The sequence below is a fragment of the Callospermophilus lateralis genome, chromosome 12 (assembly GCF_048772815.1).
Source record: "Callospermophilus lateralis isolate mCalLat2 chromosome 12, mCalLat2.hap1, whole genome shotgun sequence".
In the NCBI taxonomy this organism is placed as follows: Eukaryota; Metazoa; Chordata; class Mammalia; order Rodentia; family Sciuridae; genus Callospermophilus; species Callospermophilus lateralis.
In genome coordinates, this window is record NC_135316.1 from 80,263,426 (window position 1) to 80,287,302 (window position 23,877).

General features: G+C 36.8%; 1 protein-coding gene across 4 annotated transcripts in view; it reads left to right on the forward strand.

Moving 5' to 3' along the window:
- The window catches only part of Alg5 (ALG5 dolichyl-phosphate beta-glucosyltransferase), a 49,620-nt gene extending 26,443 nt beyond the window's left edge, over nt 1-23,177 (forward strand). For all 4 annotated transcript variants that reach the window (XM_076872289.1, XM_076872290.1, XM_076872291.1 and 1 more), the window contains 4 exons: nt 3,024-3,083; nt 15,406-15,557; nt 20,246-20,331; nt 22,382-23,177. In XM_076872289.1, the coding sequence (XP_076728404.1) occupies nt 3,024-3,083; nt 15,406-15,557; nt 20,246-20,331; nt 22,382-22,497 (414 nt within the window). In that variant the 3' untranslated portion in view covers nt 22,498-23,177. The remainder of the gene's footprint in view (nt 1-3,023; nt 3,084-15,405; nt 15,558-20,245; nt 20,332-22,381) is intronic.
- The last annotated feature ends 700 nt before the right edge of the window (nt 23,178-23,877 follow it).

Below are 23,877 nucleotides of genomic sequence, written 5' to 3' on the forward strand. Positions count from 1 at the left end.
TCTTTTAAAGAAAAATTTGACCCATGTGCATTAAAACAAAAAAAAAATCATTTAACTTTTAACTTATACTTAGATTTTGAACTTAAGAATTTGAACTTCGTATTCTATTTCTGTTATTTTTTTCCCCAAAATTCAGAAATCCAAAATACAGGTAGTTTTATATTGGAAGATGTTCTTTCAGGTACCTTTATAATTAGAAATTAGAAATGTCCAATGAATAGGCAGAGAATGAAATTATGATAAATCTGTCCAATGACATAATATCTTGACCTTTCAATTGGCATAAAAAGTAAAGACTACTATGCATCCCTATTATGACAAATTTTGGGGGTTTTGTTTGTTTGTTGTTGTTTGATACTGAGGATTGAACCCATCAGTGCTTTACCCCGCTAAGCCACATCCCCAGCCCTTTTTATTTTTGAGACAGGGTTTCACTATGTTGCTTATGGCTTTGCTAAATTGCTGAGGCTGGTCTTGAACATGAAATCCTTCTGCCTCTGCCTCCAGAGTAGCTGGGATTACAGGTGTGCACCAACATGCCTAGTTTTGGCAAATTCCTAAAAATAATCAAACCTGAATCTTATCAAGCCTCTACATTTAACTGTGCATTTAAACTGCTGTGTTAAATGTCACCATATGGAAATAGCAAACTCCAAAACCTAGGAAAGACAAATTATTTATTCCTTTAATAAATGGTTAGAAAAACAATTTTAAAGAGATAGGGAAGTTCACTGATAAAGGATGTATTAACCAATTTGCATAGCTTTTCTTTTGCTCTTGAGTCAAAGAAACTGAAAATAATTGTGTGATCATTGGGCAAACTTGAAAACTATGTATCTGATGGTATTATGATTTGGATATGAGATGTCCCCCTAAAGTTCATGTGTGAGACAATGCAAGAATGTTCTGAGGTAAATTGATGAAATGATTGGACATGAGAGCTGTAGCCTAATCAGCCCATCCTAATTTGGGACTGACTGGATATAACTATAGGTAGGTGGGGTGTGACTTAGAGAAGATGGGTCACAGGGGGCATGTCCTAGAAGGGTGCATCTGCCTTTCAACTTCTTCCCTCCTGCCTGACCCCTCATGAACTGAGTGACTTTCCTCCCATCGGCCCTTCCACCATGATTGCTGCCTCCCCTTGGTCCCAGAGCAATAGAATTGCCCACCTTTGAACTTGCAATCCTCCTGCCTCTAAAACTGTGAACCCAAATCAACTTCCCCTCTAGGTTGTTCTTGTCCACATCCATGGTAGGGCTGATGCAGAATTCTAAATGAGAATTTCTGATGTTTAACTATGATCAGACCTTTGGACCTTGTTGGGTGATGTCTACTCCAAAAAGATTAGACCAGTACACCCCCTAGGGCCAGGCAGATGCCAATCTCTGCTGAGTATCTTTAACTCATGGACCTCCTGAGAACTCCATGGTAGGGTGGGGTAACCAACTCTTGATAGGTCTCACACATTCCACCACCCATGAATGTGACCTTTCCCTCAAAAAATTCTCAGCCCCCTGTGTCTGGACCCTCTTTAGCTGATCATATAAGCCACCAGATTCAAAGGGAAAGCCAGCTGCATTAATGTGAATCCCCCTGGGTATAATCCTCTCTGTGCCTGTTTCAGTCCCACTCTCTAGATACACCCTAGGCCACATGTAGGTACTAACTGGAGAGTATGCAGTTTTACTATGATCTCCCAGGATCCTGCAGCAGCAAGCTACAAAAGGGGCTCTTTAAGATGGCCATGTGCCTCAGCTCTCCACTTGTCTTTTGAGAAACATGGAGCACTTTTCAAACAAAGATAGCTATTCAGCTTCTGGTTTAGCTAAGTTCAGACTGCTCTTCTGTTCTACAGGTTTTCCCATACCAAATTTGTCTCCTACATTTCTCTCTCTGTGTTACCCCTCCCATCTGTGGTGACTTGGCACTGCTGCCATCTCTGGCTTGGTTCTGTTGTGCTCTTGTCCTCTGTTCAAAGCACCAGAATTTCTGAATCTCTATGATTCTCTTATCAGTATTGAATTTCAGTGAATTCACTGTTACCCACCTCACAAAGAAGCAGTACTTCTGCTACTTGAATCCTGAAGATAGAACAACTAGAAAGTATAGCACCATTCCTCTAATCCAACATCTTTATCTCTCCTTGGTTCTTTGTTTTTCAATAGTAACCCTAAAATCTGTTTTTCTAGTTCAATGAAATTTATTTTAGTTTATTTATTGGCATAGCCTTAAGTTCACAGATTAACGAGCAGTAACTTTTTAATTCTGTCATATCTTCTTATCCACGATCCTAGTATTTCTTGAATTTTGGTTTCTTTTGTGTGTGTGTGTGTGTGTGTATATATATATACACACACACACACATACCTATAGGTTTATATATATATAATATAAATATAATATAAATATAATATATTTATATTATATATAAATATATATAAATAGTATATAAATATTTATATACTATTTATATATTTATTTGTTGCCACATTTCTTATAAAGTTTATTTCTGAATTTTTCTCTTTTGTTGATGGTATACTTCCACTATATCTTCCGAGTATTATTTGTACAAATGAAGGCTAAAGTACTATACATATATTCATTTTATGCCCACTCATTCTTTAATTATGTTCATAGTAGTTTTAAAATTATTAATCTAGGATTTGCAGTGTATATAACATTTGTAGATGATTCTTTTCTTTCTAATTCCATTCATTTTTTTCTCTCCAATGATATTGATATTTTTATTCAGGAAAAAAATATCATTTAAAGAAACACATTTTAAACTAGTGCTTTCTCCTTTATTTAGCCCTATTCAAATTAAATTCAGTGTCCTCTTACCAAGTATTATTAGACTATTCAAAGGTATGCATATTTTGACCTCCTCGGTAAACTTTTAAAAATGTGTAAGGTTACTTATTTTTTTTAATGTTGCTAAAAATAAGATATTACATTGAAAATTTAAATTTAGAAATAATACTTAAAATATGAAAAACTATTTCATTGCTTTTTTCCCTCAGGATCAAATGGCTATTGCATGTGGATCTCGAGCTCATTTGGAAAAAGAATCAATTGCACAGGTGAGAGTTTGCAGTAACTGGCATGGAATAGCAGATCCCCCAACTCCGTTTTACATGTAAATTTAACAAGAAATAGGCTCATATATTTAATCTCTTAAAAAATGAGGTTCCCTTCAACCTCATTTAAATTTTCATTAGCACATTTCTGAGTTGATTTTTTTTTTTAAGTATATAGGAAGGATGTAGATTTCATTTTGACTTAAGAGATAAACAATTCTTTTGATTTTTTTTTTTTTTTTTTAAGACAAAGTATCCTCATTCAGTCATAAGTGTGACTTATGTGTTTTTTGGACCAGTCAACTTGCCTTTAGTTTTTCTGTATCAGCATATTTGATACTTAAGTGATATACAAGTAGAGCATCCTTAACCTGAAAACCCAAAATCTGAAACCTTGAACACTAACATGGTACCATAGATGGAAAATCCCACAGATGAAACTTTGTTTCATATACAAAATTATTAAAAATTCTACATAAAATTTGTCTTTAGACTATTATATAATGTATGAATGAAATGTAAATTAATTTCATGTTGGGGCTCAAGCCCATCCCCGAAAATGTCTCACAATATAAGTGCAAATATTCTAAAATCTGGAAAAAACATGAAACAACTGGTCCTAAACTTTTTGAATAAGGGATACTCAAACTATTTTGAGATTCTTTCAAAGTTTAAATATTTTCTTGTTTTAACGTGGTTTCTGTTAGAAAAACACTTTGCCTTAAAATTTGTCAAATTCCTGACTCTCCTTTTTAAAAAGATTTATCATTGAAGATGTTAAATTCTTTATTTTATAGATTATGCTAGAAAAGATAGAGCAACTTGAAGAGGGAAATATCTTATTAAGGAATTAATCTATGCAAAATTTTTGTTTGTTTTTTAGAGTTGATTTTTGTTGTTGGTGTGGAGTGGGGTGGGGGTGGTAGTGCTAGGGATTGAACCCAGGGCCTTGCACTTTACCACTGAGCTATATTCCAGACCAGAATTATTCTATAAAAATTTTTAATTCTTAATCATTTTTTTCACGTTTGTAGGTTTCATGTTTCAAACCCAATGATTGTTCATTATATTTTCAGTGGTTAATCTAGTGTAATGGTCTGGTAGATTCAATAATAAAGCTGTATTAATCAATGCATGACAAAAATTATCTGGAGAAAAAATTTTTAATGCATATAGGCCAGGACAGTCACACTGAATCAGACTATTGGGTTGGGACTAGGCGTCTAAATTTTTAACAGTTTTACAGATCTCCTTTATGCACCTTGGACTTTGAGAACCATTGGTATTAAAAGTTGACTCTTTTCAATGATATTCAAATAAGATATGAAGGAATTTTAATATTTTTTAAAATATACGGAGAGCAGAGTCAAACATCTTAAGGATTATGCATAAGTATAGAAACCTAGACTCTGCTCTTTTGGAAATAAATAATTTTAACACCTTCAGCATCTAGTCTAGTATTCTGTATACCTTATAAATTCTCACTGGTGTTTGAAAAAGTTTAATCATTTAAACTTAGAAAATATAACACTCCTAGAAATTTAAAACTAAAAGAGGATTTATAGCTAAACTTTGTTTACTGATGCACAGGGGATAGAGAAAGGAGAAAGTTTTCCAGGTTGTTGAACACATTATTTGTAGTCACAAAATACAGAAACTATAAAGCATTAAGTTTCCACAATAGAAAGCACAGTTGTATTTCTTACATGAAATATATAGGCAATAAATGCTGATGACAATGGAAATGATAACATGGCATGTTATTAAAGTATTAGTTTGTATGAAAAAAAGAATATAAATACAGTATAATTATCTTTATAAAAATAAAAATTTGTTTTTTCAAACAATTAATGAAAATAGACTTAATTTAATGGTTTTGTGGATAATTTTTTTTCTTTTTTAAAAAATTATATTAGTGGGAGGGGAAAAGGGATACCCTGCTTAATGAAGGAAAACATGTTGGAGAAATAGGAAGCAAGAGACAAATTATTTATTGTTGGTGGAAAGAAAGGAATTGTTATTTTGGTACTGTTTTAAATTATGTAAATTCTTTTAACTTAAAATTTCCAGTAGTTGAAAACAGTTTGAATTTTTCCAAGAAATAGTATTTAGATGAGACTGCTGTAGTATAAATCTTCTTGTGTCTCCTACTGCTTGTAACTAGATTAAGGAATCTGTCCCAGGATCTAGGTATTCATAATTTATCTTGCCTCCATCCATTTATTTCTCCATCTTTAAAGCATAATGATCAATTTAGTGGTTTTGGTCCCAAAAAAATTGGTTACTGCTCTATAGAAAGAAAGGATAACCTGGCCCATTCACTAGAGAGCAGCAGTTGTCCACTGAAGGTGCTATTTATAACTGCTGCCCAGTAGGCTTCTGTCCAAGTCCAGATTATTCTCATAGAATTATCCTTGATCAGAGAAGGTCTTCCACCTCCAAGAAACAAGATGTGCATCTACCTGATTTAGGTCCAAAACTTCAGCATCCCATTTGTTTCTTTTAATGTTCTATAGGCAGCATAAGCCCACATTCATGATATTTAGTCTGTGGACAGGGAGAAAATTATGAGAATTAATGAAGATAACAAATACATAGATAGCCTCAAGAGCCTTACCATTCATTTTGCTGCTCTCAAGGAAATCAGACATGATATAGCACTGGTGGAGTACTTTAGCTTCCTTGGATGTGCTCATGTTCCCATGTGTTTCATGTAACAGCATATTCAGGTTTTCCAGATATTCTCAAATTTATCACTTTAAAAGGGCTCAAAAGTAGAAACCATTAACAGTTATTTGATGCTTTAGATCATGAAATCACCAGGGATCTTTACATTTCACTTGAATTCTTTGATTACATTGCATAAACCTTGGAGATAGCATTGTTAATATTAAAATAGTGAATGTCTTTTGCCTTTATATTTATAAATGTCCATTTCAGAAGTTCATGTAATACTACTCTATGACTTTATCTTCATTTTACTAAATAAGTCCATCCAATATTTTATATGTATTCTAAATTTTAAAATATTTTGCCAAATTTTAAAAATTAAAGAAAGAGCCTTTGTTTGTGGTTTACCTTATACTTTTACATTTGTTAAACTTAAATAAGGTCTTCATGTGAACTTCACAACATGTCTGCTTTTAAATAAATAAAACAAAACAAAATGAAAAGTTATTAACATCCAAACAAAGGCAGATATAAGGATTTTTGTTAATGAATAAATTTACCCAAATCACATTTAAAATGATTTGAGAAGAAGAGTTTATAGCTTTATTTTTCTACCTTTAATTTTTATTTTTCTTTTGATTTCTATTTGTTCCTTTCCTAAGCATTAAGGCTCTTTTGGAGGTTTAATCAGTCAACCAGTATTTATTGGAAGTATTTTATATGGAATGCACTGAGCAAGCTGTTTGAGGTTCCCAAAACATTTTAAGATGAGGTTTCTGCCCTATCTACTTAGAGAGGTAAGACATATTTACATCGAAACATAATGATTCTAGGTGATAAAAAGTGCTAGATAATTTTCTTAAGTTTGCTTTACATACCTTATAGATAAGTATTTTATTCTCCCTTCCTTTCCTGATGGTAATTGTAGTCAGGAGAGTAAGGTAAGCCCTCAAGCTTTCTTCCTCTATAAAACCATTATTGACTTTGTGTGCCAAACACTTGGCTGACAGCTTTAACATAATCTTAATAATAACTTTGTGAGGTATATGTCATCAGCCCATTTTAGGAAACTGAGAGTTGAAATAACTGCTCAAGGTCACCCTGCTAATCAGTAGTAGAGCCAGAATTCAAACAGGTATGCCCAGTGTGTTACCTTTTCTACTATGTCATATTACTACTCTTTTTGATGATAATAGAAAAAGCCATGAGAATGAAGAGTAATACCGAAGATTATAATCATGAAAAGCAAAAAAGAGAAAGCAACCCGATTTTATAAGATAGTGTTTCCCATAGACCCTTAATAATTTGTTTATGCACATAGTAATGTATCACTCCGTAGGTCCATTGCCTTAAGTATAGAACACTTTAAGAAATTGTCTTTTTTTTAATCTAAATGAGTCTTTTTTTTTTTATTGGTTGTTCAAAACATTACAAAGCTCATGATATATCATCTTTCATACATTTGACACAATTGGGTTTTGAACTCCCATTTTTACCCCAAATACATATTGCAGAATCACATCGGTTACACACTCACATTTTTACATAATGGCATATTAGTGACTATTGTATTCTGCTACCTTTCCTATCCCCTACTATCCCCCCTCCCCTCCCCTCCCATCTTCCCTCTCTACCTCATCTGCTGTTGTTTAATTCTCTCCCTTATTTCCTCCCCTTTCCCCTCACAACCTCTTCTATGTAATTTTGTGTAACATTGAGGGTCTCCTACCATTTCCCTTCTCTCTGCTTTCCCTTCTCTCTCCCTTTCTCTCCCCCCAATCGTCTTTGTTTAATGTTAATCTTTTCCTCATGCTCTTCCTCCCTGTTCTGTTCTTAGTTGCTCTCTTTATATCAAAGAAGACATTTGGCATTTGTTTTTTTAAGAATTGGCTAGCTTCGCTTAGCATAATCTGCTCTAATAACATCCATTTCCCTGCAAATTCTATGATTTTATCATTTTTTAGTGCTGCGTAGTACTCCATTGTGTATAGATGCCACATTTTTTTTATCCATTCATCTATTGAAGGGCATCTAGGCTGGTTCCACAGTCTAGCTATTGTGAATTGTGCCGCTATTATCATTGATGTGGCAGTATCCCTATAGTACGCTCTTTTAAGATCCTCAGGGACTAGTCCGAGGAGGGCAATAGCTGGGTCAAATGGTGGATCCATTCCCAGTTTTCCCAGGTATCTCAGTACTGCTTTCCATATTGGCCTTACCAATTTGCAGTCCCACCAGCAGTGTACAAGTGTACCCTTTTCCCCACATCCTCACCAGCACTTATTGTTGTTTGACTTCATAATGGCTGCCAATCTTACTGGAGTGAGATGGTATCTTAGGGTGGTTTTGATTTGCATTTCTCTGACTGCTAGAGATGGTGAGCATTTTTTCATGTACTTGTTGATTGATTGTATGTCCTCCTCTGAGAAGTGTCTGTTGAGGTCCTTGGCCCATTTGTTGATTGGGTTATTTGTTATCTTATTGTTTAATTTTTTGAGTTCTTTGTATATTCTGGATATTAGGGCTCTATTTGAAGTGTGAGGGGTAAAAATTTGTTCTCAGGATGTAGGCTCTCTATTTACCTCTCCTATTGTTTCTCTTGCTGAGAAATAACTTTTTAATTTAAGTAAGTCCCATTTATTTATTCTTGTTATTAACTCTTGGGCTATGGGCATCCTATTAAGGAATTTGGAGCCCGACCCCACAGTATGTAGATTGTAGCCAACTTTTTCTTCTATCGGACGCAGTGTCTCTGATTTGATATCTAGCTCCTTGATCCATTTTGAGTTAACTTTTGTGCATGGCGAGAGAAAGGGATTCAGTTTCATTTTGTTGCATATGGATTTCCAATTTGCCCAGCACCATTTGTTGAAGATGCTATCCTTCCTCCATTGCATGCTTTTAGCCCCTTTATCAAATATAAGATAGTTGTAATTTTGTGGATTGCTCTCTGTGTCCTCTATTCTGTACCATTGGTCCACCTGCCTGTTTTGGTACCAGTACCATGCTGTTTTTGTTACTATTGCTCTGTAGTACAGTTTGAACTCTGGTATTGCTTTACCTCCCGATTCACACTTCCTGCTTAGAATTGCTTTTGCTATTCTGGGTCTTTTGTTTTTCCATATGAATTTCATGATTGCTTTATCTATTTCTACAAGAAATGCTGTTGGGATTTTAATTGGCATCGCGTTAAACCTGTAAAGAACTTTGGGTAATATCGCCATTTTGATGATGTTAGTTCTGCCTATCCATGAACAGGGTACATTTTTCCATCTTCTAAGATCTTCTTCTATTTCTCTCTTTTGGATTCTGTAGTTTTCATTGTATAGATCTTTCACCTCTTTTGTTAGGTTGATTCCCAAGTATTTTATTTTCTTTGAGGATATTGTGAATGGAGTGGTTTTCCTCATTTCCATTTCAGAAGTTTTGTCGCTGATATACAGGAATGCCTTTGATTTATGCGTGTTGATTTTATATCCTGCCACTTTGCTGAATTCATTTATTAACTCTAGCAGTTTCTTTATAGACCCTTTTGGGTCTGTAAAGTATATTATCATGTCGTCTGCAAATAGTGATAATTTAAGTTCTTCTTTTCCTATTTTTATGCCTTTAATTTCTTTTGTCTTTTTAATTGCTCTGGCTAGTATTTCAAGAACTAAATTGAATAGAAGTGGTGATAGAGGGCATCCCTGTCTTGTTCCAGATTTTAGAGGGAATGCCTTTAGTTTTTCTCCATTTAGGATGATGCTAGCCTGAGGTTTAGCATATATAGCTTTTACAATGTTGAGGTAAGTTCCTGTTATCCCTAGTTTTTCTAGTGTTTTGATCATAAAGGGATGCTGTACTTTGTCAAATGCTTTTTCTGCATCTATCGAGATGATCATATGGTTCTTGTCTTTAAGTCTATTGATGTGGTGAATAGTATTTATTGATTTCCGTATATTGAACCAGCCTTGCATCCCAGGGATGAATCCTACTTGATCATGGTGCACAATTTTTTTGATATGCTTTTGTATTTGATTCACCAGAATTTTATTGAGAATTTTTGCATCCAAGTTCATTAGAGATATTGGTCTGTATTCTTTCCTTGAAGTGTCTTTGTCTGGTTTTGGGATCAGGGTGATGTTGGCCTCATGGAATGAATTTGGAAGAGCTCCTTCTTTTTCTGTTTCTTGAAATAGCTTGAAAAGTATTGGTATTAATTCTTCTTTGAAGGTTTTGTAAAACTCCGCTGTATACCCATCAGGTCCAGGGCTTTTTTTGGTTGGTAGTCTTTTGGTTTCTTCAATTTCTTCCTTTGTTATTGGTCTGTTTAAATTGTGAGTGTCTTCCTGACTCAATCTGGGCAGATCGAATGACTTAAGAAATTTATGGATATCTTCACTATCTTCTATTTTATTAGAATATAGTTTTTCAAAATAATTTCTAATTATCTTCTGTATTTCTGTAGTGTCTGTTGTGATATTGCCTTTTTCATCCCGTATGTTGGTAATTTGAGTTCTCTCTCTCGTCTTCTCTTCGTTAGCATGGCTAAGGGCCTGTCGATCTTATTTATTTATTCAAAGAAACAACTTTTAGTTTTTTCAATTTTTTCAATGGTTTTTTTTGTTTCAATTTCGTTGATTTCTGCTCTAATTTTAATTATTTCTTGTCTTCTACTACATTTGCTGTTGTTTTGCTCTTCCTTTTCTAGGTTTTTGAGGTGTCGTGTGAGCTCATTTATTTGTTGGTTTTTTCTTTTTTTGAGGAAAGAACTCCAAGAAATGAATTTCCCTCTTAGAAATGCTTTCATTGTGTCCCATAGATTCCGGTATGTTTTGTCTGCATTGTCATTTGTCTCTAAGAATTTTTTTTTTTTTATCTCCTCCTTTATGTCTTCTGTAACCCATTGATCATTCAGTAGCATATTGTTCATTTTCCATGTGATGCAGGATTTTTCCTTCCTTCTTTTATCATTGATTTCCAGTTTCATTCCATTATGATCAGATAAGGTGCATGGTATTATCTCCACGCCTTTATATTTACTAAAAGTTGCCCTATGGCATTATATATGGTCTGTCTTTGAGTAGGATCCATGTGCAGCTGAGAAGAACATGTATCCACTTGATGATGGTTGATATATTCTATATATGTCAGTTAAGTCTAGGTTATTGATTGTGTCATTGAGTTCTATAGTTTCTTTATTCAGCTTTTGTCTAGAGGATCTGTCTAATGGTGAGAGCAGTGTGTTGAAGTCACCCATAATTATTGTGTTGTAGTTCTATTTGACTCTTGAACTTGAGGAGAGTTTGTTTTATGAACGTTGCAGCTCCATTGTTTAGTGCATACAAATTGATAATTGTTATGTCTTGTTGGTGGATGGTTCCTTTTGACAGTATATAGTGTCCTTCTTTATCCCTTTTGATTAACTTAGGTTTGAAGTTGATTTTATTCGAAATGAGTATGGCCACTCCTGTTTGCTTCCGAGGGCCATGTGAATGGTATGATTTTTCCCAACCTTTTACCTTCAGCCTGTGTATGTCTTTTCCTATCATATGAGTCTCCTGAAGGCAGCATATTGTTGGATTTGTTTTTTTGATCCAGGTTACCAGCCTATGTCTCTTGATTGGTGAGTTTAGGCCATTAACATTTAAGGTTACAATTGAAATATGATTTGTACTTCCAGTCATGTTTATTTATTTATTTTTAGTTTGGCTAGATTTTACTTTTTGGTTATTTTCCTCCCCCTTTACTGAGATACCTCCTGCTGTTAGTTTTGAGCACTATTTTTCAATTCCTCTTCTTGTAGTGTTTTGCTCAAAATGCTTTGCAGTGCTGGTTTTCTGGCTGTGAATTCTTTTAGCTTTTGTTTATCGTGAAAGATTTTAATTTCATTGTCAAATCTGAAGCTTAATTTTTTTGGATACAGTATTCTTGATTGGAATCCATTATTTTTCAGCGTTTTTAAATACATTGTTCCAGGATCTTCTCGCTTTCAAAGTCTGTGATGAAAAATCGGTCGTTAACCTAATTGGTTTACCCCTGAATGTAATCTGTCTCCTTTCTCTTGTAGCTTTTAATATTCTCTCTTTGTTCTGTATGTAGGCTATCTTCATAATTATATGTCTTGGAGTTTGTCTATTATGATTTTGAATGTTTGGGGTTCTGTAGGCTTCCAGGATTTGGGAATCCATTCCATCTTTCATCTCTGGGAAGTTTTCTCGAATTATTTCATTTAATAAGTTGTCCATTCCTTTGGTTTGATTCTCTATGGCCTTCTTCTATCCCGATGACTCTCAAATTTGGTCTTTTTATGACATCCCATATCTCTTGAATAGATTGCTCGTGGGATTTAAGCATCTTTTCTGTGTTGACTATATTCTTTTCAAGTTGATAAACTTTGTCTTCATTATCTGATGTTCTGACTTCTACTCAATCTAGTCTATTTGTAATATTCTCGTTTGAGTTTTTAATTTGGTTTATAGATACCTGCATTTCTAGGATTACTGTTTGATTTTTTTTTTAAGATCTCTATCTCCTGGTAAAGTTCGTTCTTTGCCATTTGAATTTGTTTGTTTAATTCATTTTCAAAATATACTTTTATTGCTTGAACTTATTGTCTCATGTCTTCCCTAATATTCCGTTCCATCTGAGTTAGGTATGCCTTGAGTTCTTTCCCTATCCATGTTTCTGATGCTTCTAGGTCTTCCTGTAGATTTAAGCTGTCCTGCATTGTTTGTACTCCTTTTTTCCCTTGTTTTTTCATGATGTTCATGCTACTTTCCAGCTCTATTTGATTGCTGTGTTTCTGCTCTCTTCTATAAATTTGTTTTGGTTTTTTATATCTCTGTTGTCTTTCCTTTGTGTTGGTAGACTATGCCTGCTAACGTGAATTCCGCTGGGAAGGAATTCCGACGGTGGAGCTCCAGTGACGTCACCTCTCTGCTATGGCGGGCCCCAGGCTCCTTGCCGGGGTGTCCGAATGGGGGGGTGGGACTTGACTGTCTCTGGTTGGTTTCAGCACCCAGACGCCGTTGGCCAGGCGGTCTCCAGCCGCTCAGTCGCACGGGCAGCCGGCGGGGAATTGGTCACCGGTGGGTGGGCGGTCTCCAGCCACCGAGTCGCCCGGACAGCAGGTGGACTGTCGCCAGCGGGCGGGTGATCTCTAGTCGCCCAGTCCAGTCGCGGGGTCCGTCGCCAGAGGGCGGGCGATCTCTAGCCGCCCAGTTGCGTCGTCAGACGCTGGCGGGCGGGCGGTCTCCAGCTGCCCAGTCACGCGGGCAGCCAGCGGGTGATCGGTCGCCGGCTGGCGTGCAGTCTCCAGCCGCTCAGTTGCAGGGGCAGTGGTCCGGCTGTCGCTGGTGGGCGTGCGGTCTCCAGCCACCTAGCCACAGGGGCAATGGGCCGGCTGTCGCTGGTGGGCTTGAGGTCTCCAGCCACCCAGCCTCAGGGGCAATGGGTCGGCTGTCGCTGGTGGGCGTGCGATCTCCAGCCACCCAGCCACAGGGGCAATGGGCTGGCTGACGCTGGTGGGTGTGCAGTCTCCAGCCACCCAGCCGCAGGGGCCATGGGCTGGCTGTTGCCTGCGGGCAGGCAGTCACCAGCTGCCCAGTTGCAAGGGCAGCCTTCAGGCGATCGGTGGCTGGTGGGTGTGCGGTTTCCAGCTGCTCAGTCGCAGGGGCAATGGGCCGGCTGTCGCTGGTGGGTGTGCGGTCTCCAGCCACCCAGCCGCAGGGGCAATGGGCCGCCTGTCGCCTCCGGGCAGGCGGTCTCCAGCTTCCCAGTTGTGCGGGAAGCTGGCGGGCGATAGGTAGCCGGGGGCGTGTGGTTTCCAGCTGCTCAGTCGCAGGGGCAATGGGCCTGCTGTCGCTGGTGGGCGGGCGATCTCTAGCCGCCAAATCGCAGGGGCAATGGGCCGGCTATTGCCGGCGGGTGTGCGGTCTCCAGCCACCCAGCCGCAGGGGCAATGGGCCAGCTGTCCCTGGTGGGTGTGCAATCTCTAGCCGCCCAGTGGCGCCGTCGGTCGCCTGCGGGGAGGGGGGGGGGCGGACTCCAGCCGCCCAGATGGGAGGGCCTGGCCTCTAGTACCCTGGTTTCTCCTGCTAGCCCTGGTTTCTCCTGCTAGACCAGATTTCCCCTGAGTGATGCCTCTCGGCAGGTCAAACTGTGCTCTGGGCCTGCCGTTTGTTGGGTGTGGAGGGTGGGTATTGAGAGCCCCAGCACTCTATTGTTTTGATTTTTTCCACTTGCCCCTCCCCCCGCGCTGGCAATACAGGTTTTGTTTTCCCCGCTGATGGGAGGGGGAGTTGAAGGTCCGGTGTCTCTAGTTTTCCCCGAGTCTTTATGCAGGCTTGCTCTGATAATCCCTCCCCAGGAGAGCCTAGGAGAGATTTTATGCGAATTCCCCGCTGTATGGGAGATGGGCTGAGTAATACACACCTGTTTTATTGTTGCAATCTGTCGGAGAGTGGCGGTGGTTACTTTGGCTCTCCAAGATGGTGGCCTCTGGTTTCCTTGGGAGAGTTTCCGTTGTGGGGGATAGAACTGTACCGCTTCCTTCCCCGTCTGAAATCCCGAACTCAGCCCGGGGCTCCGTGAGTGCTCAGGCGGCAGGATTCCACCGAATCTGCAGCAACGTTTCTCCCTGCTTCCTTGCTGGTCGCTTCTCAGCGGCTCCCCGCCTTCTGTGGCCGCTGGGCGGCCGCGCAGATCAGTCAGCCCAGATCTCCGGTCGCACAGTTGACTCGTGTATGAGACTCAATTACCGGACCTCGGTGCTAGAAATCCTTCCTCTAGGTTTCGGTGCACCCCCAGTTTGCTGTAAGTTCCTAACAAGATAGTTTTTTGTTGTTCTTGCTCATTATTCAGCGGTACACGGGGTGTGATGCACTCTATTCGCGGCCATCTTGACTCCCCCATAAATGAGTCTTAAATACAGTGATAATTCATAATCTTAATTTTTAAGATTTCCAATGTTGATTGAATAAAGGAATATTATTTCCTGTTACTACCAATAGTAATCCCTGATAACAATAATGAATCCTTAGATGGATTAAAAACTACTTAAGGTTATATCCAGAGTATTAAAGAATTCAGACTGCATTAAATAATACAGTCTGATTAGGTATCTGGCATACCTAATTAGAGAGACAGGATTTTGTTTCAAACTCCTTTGTAGTTTGTAACCTCTGTGATAACTCTGCTGAACTACTTCTGTCAGTATTCTCATTTGCTAGGTATCAAACTAAAGGTTCAAATCTTAGTGTTTTGTTTTTCCATTATATTCTAGGGCCTGCTTTGAAACCAAAATGTGTATGGGACAAAGAGGCATAAAATATGTAGGTAGATGAGATGTTCTCCTTACTTGTAACAGCTCCAAACCTGTTTCTCCTGGTAGGTAGAAACACTGGCCTCCCACAGGTTCTGTGATTTATCTCATCTGACTCTGTCTCTAGGGAATCTGTGACTGCTTCTGCAGTGTCTCTGCTCTGCTCTAGGCAGTAATCATCCTAACTGTTCCTTTAATATACTTTGTTGGTGAAGCTGATGGAACAATGATGTCCATATCTAAGACCTGCCCCGTCAATGAAATATTAAAATGCAGTTATGTGCAGCCAGGTGTTTACTACTTTATAGATGAATGGAAAAGTCATTTCTATTTTGTCTTTGTTTTCAGCGTTCTTACTTCCGCACTCTTCTCATGTATGGATTCCACTTTCTGGTGTGGTTCCTTTGTGTCAAAGGAATCAGGGACACACAGTGTGGGTTCAAATTACTAACTCGGGAAGCGGCTTCACGGACGTTCTCATCTCTACACATTGAACGATGGTAGGTTTTTAACTAGAATGTATCTGGTAGATCTTATTACCCAACAGTTATTTCAGATAAGAAAAGCAGTCCTGTATTTTCATAATGAACATCCAGATTTAAACAAAATGTGCATTTACATTTATAAACTTAATCTGTGCCTTTATACCCTTACTCAAACCCAACATATGCTTTAGTTATATGTTCACCTTAATTTTATATAGTATCAACTGAGAAGCCTAAAAACATCTTGTTTTTTAAGCTTTCTTTATTCCTTTGAATTTAAAAGAAAAAAAAAAAACACAGAAATACCGAGCAAAATAAAGTCTCCATTTCCACTTCTTCCCCTCCTTTTACAGGAGCTAATGTCTTTCTCCTAGGCCAGTCCTTCACCTTCTGCATCCTTTTCCACCTTCTCCAAAACCTAATCCTGTTCATTTCCTTTTCTCTTTTGTGTGTTCAGCCTTTTTCTCTCAATCACATCTTTCCCAAAGCCCCCTACTCATGCCCTTCTAGCTCCGTACCACTACCACCCTACTCTTCTTCCACAGCCAGCTTTTTCTTAAAAAACTGGTCTGTAATTCACTGTCTCTATTTTCTCATTTCCTTCTCACTCTAATAATAACTTATTTTAATATAGATTTTTTTCTCATCCCTCTTACCTCAGTGACATTAAATCCAGTGTTCATGTTAAATGTTTTCATACCTAACCCATTAATGGCATTTGATACTTCTGGTCGCTCCTTCTTTTGAAGTACACTATTCCCTCCAAATCGATCTACCCCAGACCTCTCTCAGCTCTCAACCCATATTCAGTAAGTGGCACTATTATACAGAAGCTAGAAACCTTAGTCAGTCCTGACTTTCCCCCAGCCCCTGCATATATCCCACCAACATGACCAAAGCATGTTGGTTTTACCTTTTTAGTTTTACCTTTTATGTCCCTCTCTTTCTCTCTATCTTCACCACCACCATCCAGGACACCATCCTTTCCCAGACTACTAGATCGCAGCCCAAACGGGCCTTTTCAGAACTTAAAAGGTGATCATGCATCTCTTTTGTTTAAAATCTTCCAATGGCTTCCCATGGCTGTGGAGGTGCTGCAGTCTGACCCCACCTGTGTCTCCATGCACACACGCCTTCCTTCTCAACTTGTCCTCCACATCCTCCGCAGGCAGCCTGCCCTCACTCTCCACGCTAGCTCAGATTTCCCAATAATGTTATTGCTACACCATGAACTCTGTTCCTGTCACCTATTACATCTATAGTTCTTTCTTAATGCTTCTTTTTCTCTGTTAAAGCATGAGCTCCACGACACCAAAAATCCCATTTTATTTTGCTTACTAATTTATTACACCATTGAAAGAGTGCCTGGTACATAATAGGTGCCCAGTAAATACTGTTTGAAAAATTAGTGATTTATGAGTTCTGGTGGGTATCTGTATAATTATTCCAGTATATGTCCATTTTTATAGTCTCTACCTGTTTTCTATATGTTTCCAAAGACATATGTCATATAATCCCCCCAAAAGTATTTTTATTTATTTATTTATTTGTTTGTTTGTTTATTTTTGTACTGGGGATCAAACTTGGGAGCACTTTACCACTGAGTTATATCCCCAGTCCTTTTTTTAATTTTTGAGATAGTATTTCACTGAGTTGCCTAGGATCTCACTAAGTTCCTGAGGCAGACCTTAAACTTGCAATCCTACTGCCATTCTTATAATCCCCAAATAATTATTTTAAAGAAATTAGTTTTAGAATAAAATTATTTAGACATGTTTTAAAATCTTTTTTCCTAGATTAAAAAAATTTTAAGTAATATAAATTTGATCTTCAAATTCAATGTTTTTTATTATATTGAAAGTATAAATTAAACTGATAGTTGATGGGACTCCATAATCTGAAAGTCTAATTTAAGAAGCAATTCTGGAGTAATGTCCTCCATCTGCACTAGACAGCTGCCAAGTGCAGAATTAGGGTTAAAGAACTTGGTTCTTTGTAGTTGAAAGAAAGGATTTAGAAATGAAGGACCCTATTTTTCACTGTTGAGGGTCTTTTAGTTTTTTTGAAATATAAAAGATTTGAGTTGATTACCTAAAAATCATGAAGTTTCCCATCAGGATTATTCTAGGCAGCATTATCTAATAGAAATACATGAAATACAGATGCAAGCAATATATTAAAATATATTAAAACTATATTCCTGTAGCCACATTAAAAGTAAAAAAAAAAAACCAGATAAGTAAGTTTTAATAATATATTTTAACATAATATATCCAAAGTATTGTCATTTCAGCATGCAATCATTGTGAAAAAAAAATGTTGAGGTATCTTTTATTCCCTTATGTACTATATCTTCAAACTTACAGCAATCTCAGATCAGAGCAGCCACATTTCAGGTACTCTGTAGTTTCGTATAACTACTGGACACTCTACTGGACAGCAAGTTTCTGGGGTTTTGTTTTTGTTTTTTGTAAGTTGAAAAACCAGTATTGGATTTTTTTCCTTTTGAAAGTTATGTTTATGTGCATGCCTTCTTAATTATTTGTTTTGGATTTCATTAACATTGTATTGACCCCGCTTAAAATTTTAGACTCACATTTTTCTTTATGGTCTAGCTATGTTTATTTTGCATCTGTAAAGGAGAACCACCAAATATTTGATCAACTTACTTAGCAGCATACCCTTCCCCACAGTTAGTAGTTTGTCAGTGCTTATTATTGAAACACCTCTACATTTAAACGTTCTGCATATGGACATCCAGTTTTCCCAGCACCACTGCTTATGGAAAGAGGCATGTTCATGAACATGAAAAAAACATTCTTCAATCATGTTTTGACAGTCTCTTCTCTGTTTTCTCTATCCTCTCTTATAGTGGAACGTCTTTGCTGATCCTATAATTTCATCTTCTCCCTTTTATATTTTAGTTCTTTTGAGGAGATTCTAACAATTTTATTATCCAGCTCTCCTTTTGAATATCTGTTTCTGCTTTAATTTTTTTTTTTTTTACAGTACTAGGGATTGAACCCAGAGTCTTATGTTGCATCCCCAGCTCTAAAACATCTATTCTTGTTTTATGACTACAGTATCTTCTCTAGCTTACTGAATGTCTTATTAAAACTTCAATGTTTTGTTTGTTTGCTGCATTGTTCTCTTGCCTTCACTTTTTTTTTTCATTTCCTCTTTATCATTAAAATCTTTCTTCTAACGCCTTTATTATGATAGTAAAACTTTCATAGGTATCTGTGCACATATGCAGAGCCCCTAATTCACTGATAGATTTCACTGCAAGTTAAACTAGTAGAGCCACATGAAAGTCCCACTTGTTACTACCCTTTGGACTGGGCCCTTTTCCCTAACTAAAGTGGGATCCTTCAGTTTCCTGCCTAGGAGCCATGAATCAGGCTGTCAGTATTCATAGAACCAAGTAGGGGAAAGAATGAAGGGGGAGAGAAGAGAGTCCTGTTGCAACTGCGCCTATATCCCCTCCAGCAGACATATTTAAGGCCTCTGATCCCTGAGCCTGGGGAGAGGGAGGGTTTTGCTATGTATTAGCCTGCTTCTAGGCTTCTCCACTGCTATTATCCATTTCCCTAGTTACCACATAACCTGTCCAGCTGTTTTACAACTTCCAAACTTTTTTACTATCCTTCCCTTTTTGTTCTTGTGTGTTTCTTCCATTCTTCTTGCTTTAACTTAGTGACATTTCAGGATCTGCAGTGTTTAACAGGGTCTCAGTATACTCTTACTTCTTTAAGATGTATTTGTTAGTGAGGTGACAGATATACCAAAAGCCAAGTAACAAAAAGAAACATGGTAGTTCTGCCAAATCCACATTTGCAAAAACAAATTAAGATGTTTTTGATGAAGAATAACCTTACATTGCTTCTGGTAGTACAAGGCTCTGTCCAGAAGTGCATGGTATTTTAGTTAAAATTTGGGTCACATGTAACATAATAATGTGAACTGCAATTTTTGTTTTTGTTTTTTGTAATGAATATATTCACTTTATTCACATTCTAAATTGTTTAAGAGGAAAAAGATAGGTTTTAAAAAACCTTTCAGTCTAGGATTTTGGTTTTTTTAAATACAACATGATTTCAACTCATCAATGCTTATTCCCCCATCTACTTTTCGTTCTTTTTTGTGTTTTGTATCATTATATACTACCATTAGAAAAATATTTAATAATGTTATTCAGATTATTGAATATCATTAGAACTGAGTCCACTAGCTTTAGAAAGTTAAGGTTTAAGCACCAGACTTAATATTGAAACTATTTCCTTCTTTCATAAGTACCATAATTTTGGTAACAGGTTAACAAAAGTTTTACATAGTCCTTTTAAAAACACAATCCACTTTTTATCATCTTAATTAAATATTTTATTTGGATAAGAAAAACTTTTTTAAAAGGTAGTTTTCATATTGAGTTAGCCACACACTTGGAGCCCACATGGCCGTTTTCACTTCTGAGCGTTTCTGAGTTATGATAGAGGTACAGCATTTTTTATTTCACTGTTAAGTAATGACATTAAATCTCATTTGCTTTGAAGCTTCTGAACCACTCAGTGTTCAATTTTTGACCTTCTGTGAATCTGATCTCAGTTTTACAGTGTAAGCTTTATATCTGCCTTGTAAGCTTCTTCAGAACCTTCCAAGGTAGAGATTAAATTACTCATCTTTTGTCAATATATTTTCTATTTCAGGGCATTTGATGTAGAACTTCTCTACATAGCACAGTTTTTTAAAATTCCAATAGCAGAAATTGCTGTCAACTGGACTGAAATTGAAGGTGAGTTTATTTTTTATTTGCAGCTGCTGAGCTTTGTCAGATGAAAGGAGACATCAAATAGTACAACTGACCAGTAAAGTTCAGCTGATTTTAAGGTTCTCCCCTCTTCTCAAATCAGGGACTTCTCAGCTGTCAGAGAGCCAGTTCCATGAGACTGTTGCTCACTCATCCCCTCCTTTAGGCTTGTTCCTTCTGTATGTTTTCAGTATCTTCTTGTGGTCTTCAGCAAGGTTCTTACCCTGGTCAAGAAAGTTTAATAAAACCTCCAGTAGGGCTGGGATTGTGGCTCAGAGGGAGAGTACTCACCTCGCATGCATGAGGCACTGGGTTCCATCCTCAGCACCACATAAAAATAAAATAAAGATATTGTGTCCACCTATAACTAAAAATGTTTAAAAACAAACAAACAAACAAAAAACCTCCAGTAGACAAGGTCATAGTAATGTGACATTAGAAGTAAGGCTGAGGGTTGGGATTGTGGCTGAGAGGTAGAGCACTCGCCTAGCACAGGGGGGACCTGAGTTCTATTCTCAGCACCACATAAAAATAAAGGCATTGTGTTGTGTCCATCTACAAAAAAGATTCATATTCATTCATTCTCTCTTTCTCTTTCTCTCCTTAAAAAAAAGGCTAATAGTCTTTTTATATATATATATATTCTTTTGAAATAAACTTTTATCATAAACATCACCATTTTTTAGTGTTACATTATTTTATTACTCCATGGATATAGAATACCTACAAACCAAATAAGAAATAATAATAATAAGTGTTTTACTCCTAGCGTCCACAGTCTATCAGAGCCATTTTTAACTATTTGCTATTCCTGTACATATTCCAAAAATGTAAAGAGCTATAAAATCTATAATAATTTGAAATTTATTATAAATTTAATAATTACTATTTTAAAAACCTTGATTTGTTATATAGAATTTAAAATATATTCTAGTTTTCTACCTTGCTTGCCTTAGAATGAACATAAATTATTTCATGGTAGGGGAACAATTACTATTACCAGCTGAAGTCTTTCTTTTTTTTCATATATTTTATTGATGTATTATAAATATATATAATAGTGGCATTCGTTGTTGCCATTATTTTATTGCCATTATTGTTCTGTAACCTCAGTTTAGAACAAAAAAAAAAAAAAAAATGGTTAAGGACCAGTAGTCATGAGATTATACAAACCATATAGTTTAAAAGAATTCAAACCTCTTGGTGTCTTGCTGAGACAAACAAAGTTTACAGAAATTTTACTATCTCCACCATTATTAGCCTAGACAGAGGACTGGGAAGCAGGTCAACTCTGCTAACTTCTCTGTGCTGGTCTAGGCTTAATAATAAAGTATAACACCAATATCTACAAAGTCCTTTGGTTAGTGTTTTCTGAAGAAAGCTGTTATATAAATTCAGAGTAGTGAAAAGATTTTCTTGAGGATAAAATGTAATTAAAACAGTAATGAAATCTTAAACCTTCCTCTTGATAGATACTCACTTACCTGAAGGTAAAATACAAGTAAGGCTTGTAAGAATCCACTGTGGAAAATGGATCAGACCCGGAATTAGGCTGGTATTCCTGAGTAGCCTGAGACCACGAAGTCTGAACTAAATGATTTGAATCCATTCACAGGCTGTATTTTTCACCATTTAGACTGGATGATAGGACTGAGGATGTAGCTCAGTGGTAGAACGCTTGCCAAGCAGGTACAAAACCCTGTTTTCAATCCCCAGTTCCAAAAGAAGAAAAAATTGGGTCATGTATAGAGATAATTATATTCATCCATTATGCTTTATTTTCTGTTGTTCTATATAGAATTATTATTTTTCATTAACAAGCATTCAGTGATCAGTTTTTATACTAGGTGTTGCCGGAACCCTTTTCAGACACAGTCCCTCCTTTCCTATTGAAGTTCAAAAAATTTTTGGTCAAGATTTAAATAAAGTGTTAAAAGCTTGCAACAATCATGTAGACTGACTTCTAGGATGCGGTTTTAAACTGACATTATCCCCTAAGTTTAAGCTTATTTATTTTAATTTGTTTAAATTGCAGGTTCTAAATTAGTTCCATTTTGGAGCTGGCTACAAATGGGCAAGGACCTACTTTTTATACGACTTCGGTATTTGACTGGTGCCTGGAGGCTTGAGCAAACTAGGAAAGTGAATTAAATTGTTTGAGATCTTTGATTCTTATGTATCAGTGTCACATTATTTCAATTGAAATTAAATTTTAAATAAAGCTGGGATAGACCTGTTGTCATTGTCTGGCTTTGGGTAATTTTAAAGAACTACCATACATAAAAAAAAATTTATACTTTGGGACAGAAATTAAAAAAAAAAAAAAAAAAAAAAAGGTTTGAATCAAAAGTCAGATTTTCTTTTCCTCTAGCATTTTTTTTTAAATGTAGGCTACTAGTCATTATAATTCTGAGAAATGTAATTTTAAGAAGACAGAAGCAATGATTCTTACTCTGATATGCCTACATAATTCTCATGAACTTAAATATAAATCACATTCATGTAACAGTTTTCGGTCATTTAAACATGAAGTTAGTATATGAGTCTAAATGTACACAAACTTAAGCATACCAGAGAAGCCCATATTTCAGCCTGTGAAAACTCTTGAGAATTAATTATGTTAAAGAAGAAAACAGACTCAATTACCACTTAGGAAAGTAGCCACATCCTAAGACAGTCTTATTTCTCTTTCTCCCAATTTTATTTACATGTATTGTACTCACTGTCTCACCTTCTACACTCTTCCCTCTCGATTTCATGTGATGTAGAAATTCTGATTGAAAAGATAAAGATTTTAAAATATTAATAAATATATTTACTTAATGCCAGAAGCCTGTGTCATTGAGATATTATAAGGCCTAGTAGCAATTATAAAATAATGAACCTCAAAAAATCAGAATTAGATTATTTCTGACATCCTAGAGAAATAAGATGATAATAGTAATAATAATTACTATTATATGCCACAGTTTGGATTCAGAATGTACCCCAAGACCCAAGTATTGAGGGATTGGTCCCCAGCTTTCAGTGCTACTGCGAGGTTGTGGAGCCTTTAGGAGATAGGGCCTAGTGGAAGGCTGATAAGTACCTTGGAAGTTAAGTCATGGCCTTGAAGGGGATATTGTAACCTTGGCCCCTTTTCTCTCTGTTTCTCCCCTTCCCAGTTGCTATGAGGTGAACAATTTGCTCTGCCATGCACTCCTGTCATAATGTGCTGTGCTGCCACGGGCCCCAAAGCAACAGGGCCAACTAACCATGGATTGAAACAGCCAAAATGAACCTTTTTTTTCCTTTTAAGTGATTTATTGCGTGCATCTGTTATAGCAACAGAAAGCTGATTAACATAATATCTAACATTTAAGGAGTGCTGACTGTATGCCAGCCACTGTTCTGAACACTTGGTATATAATGACTCATCTTAATATAAGAAAAAGACATAAGCAAGTATTTGCCCAAGGTCATAGTGGAGTCATAGTTCTAACACAGATAGTCTGGATCCAGAACCTACATTTGTTAATGATTATGTTATAA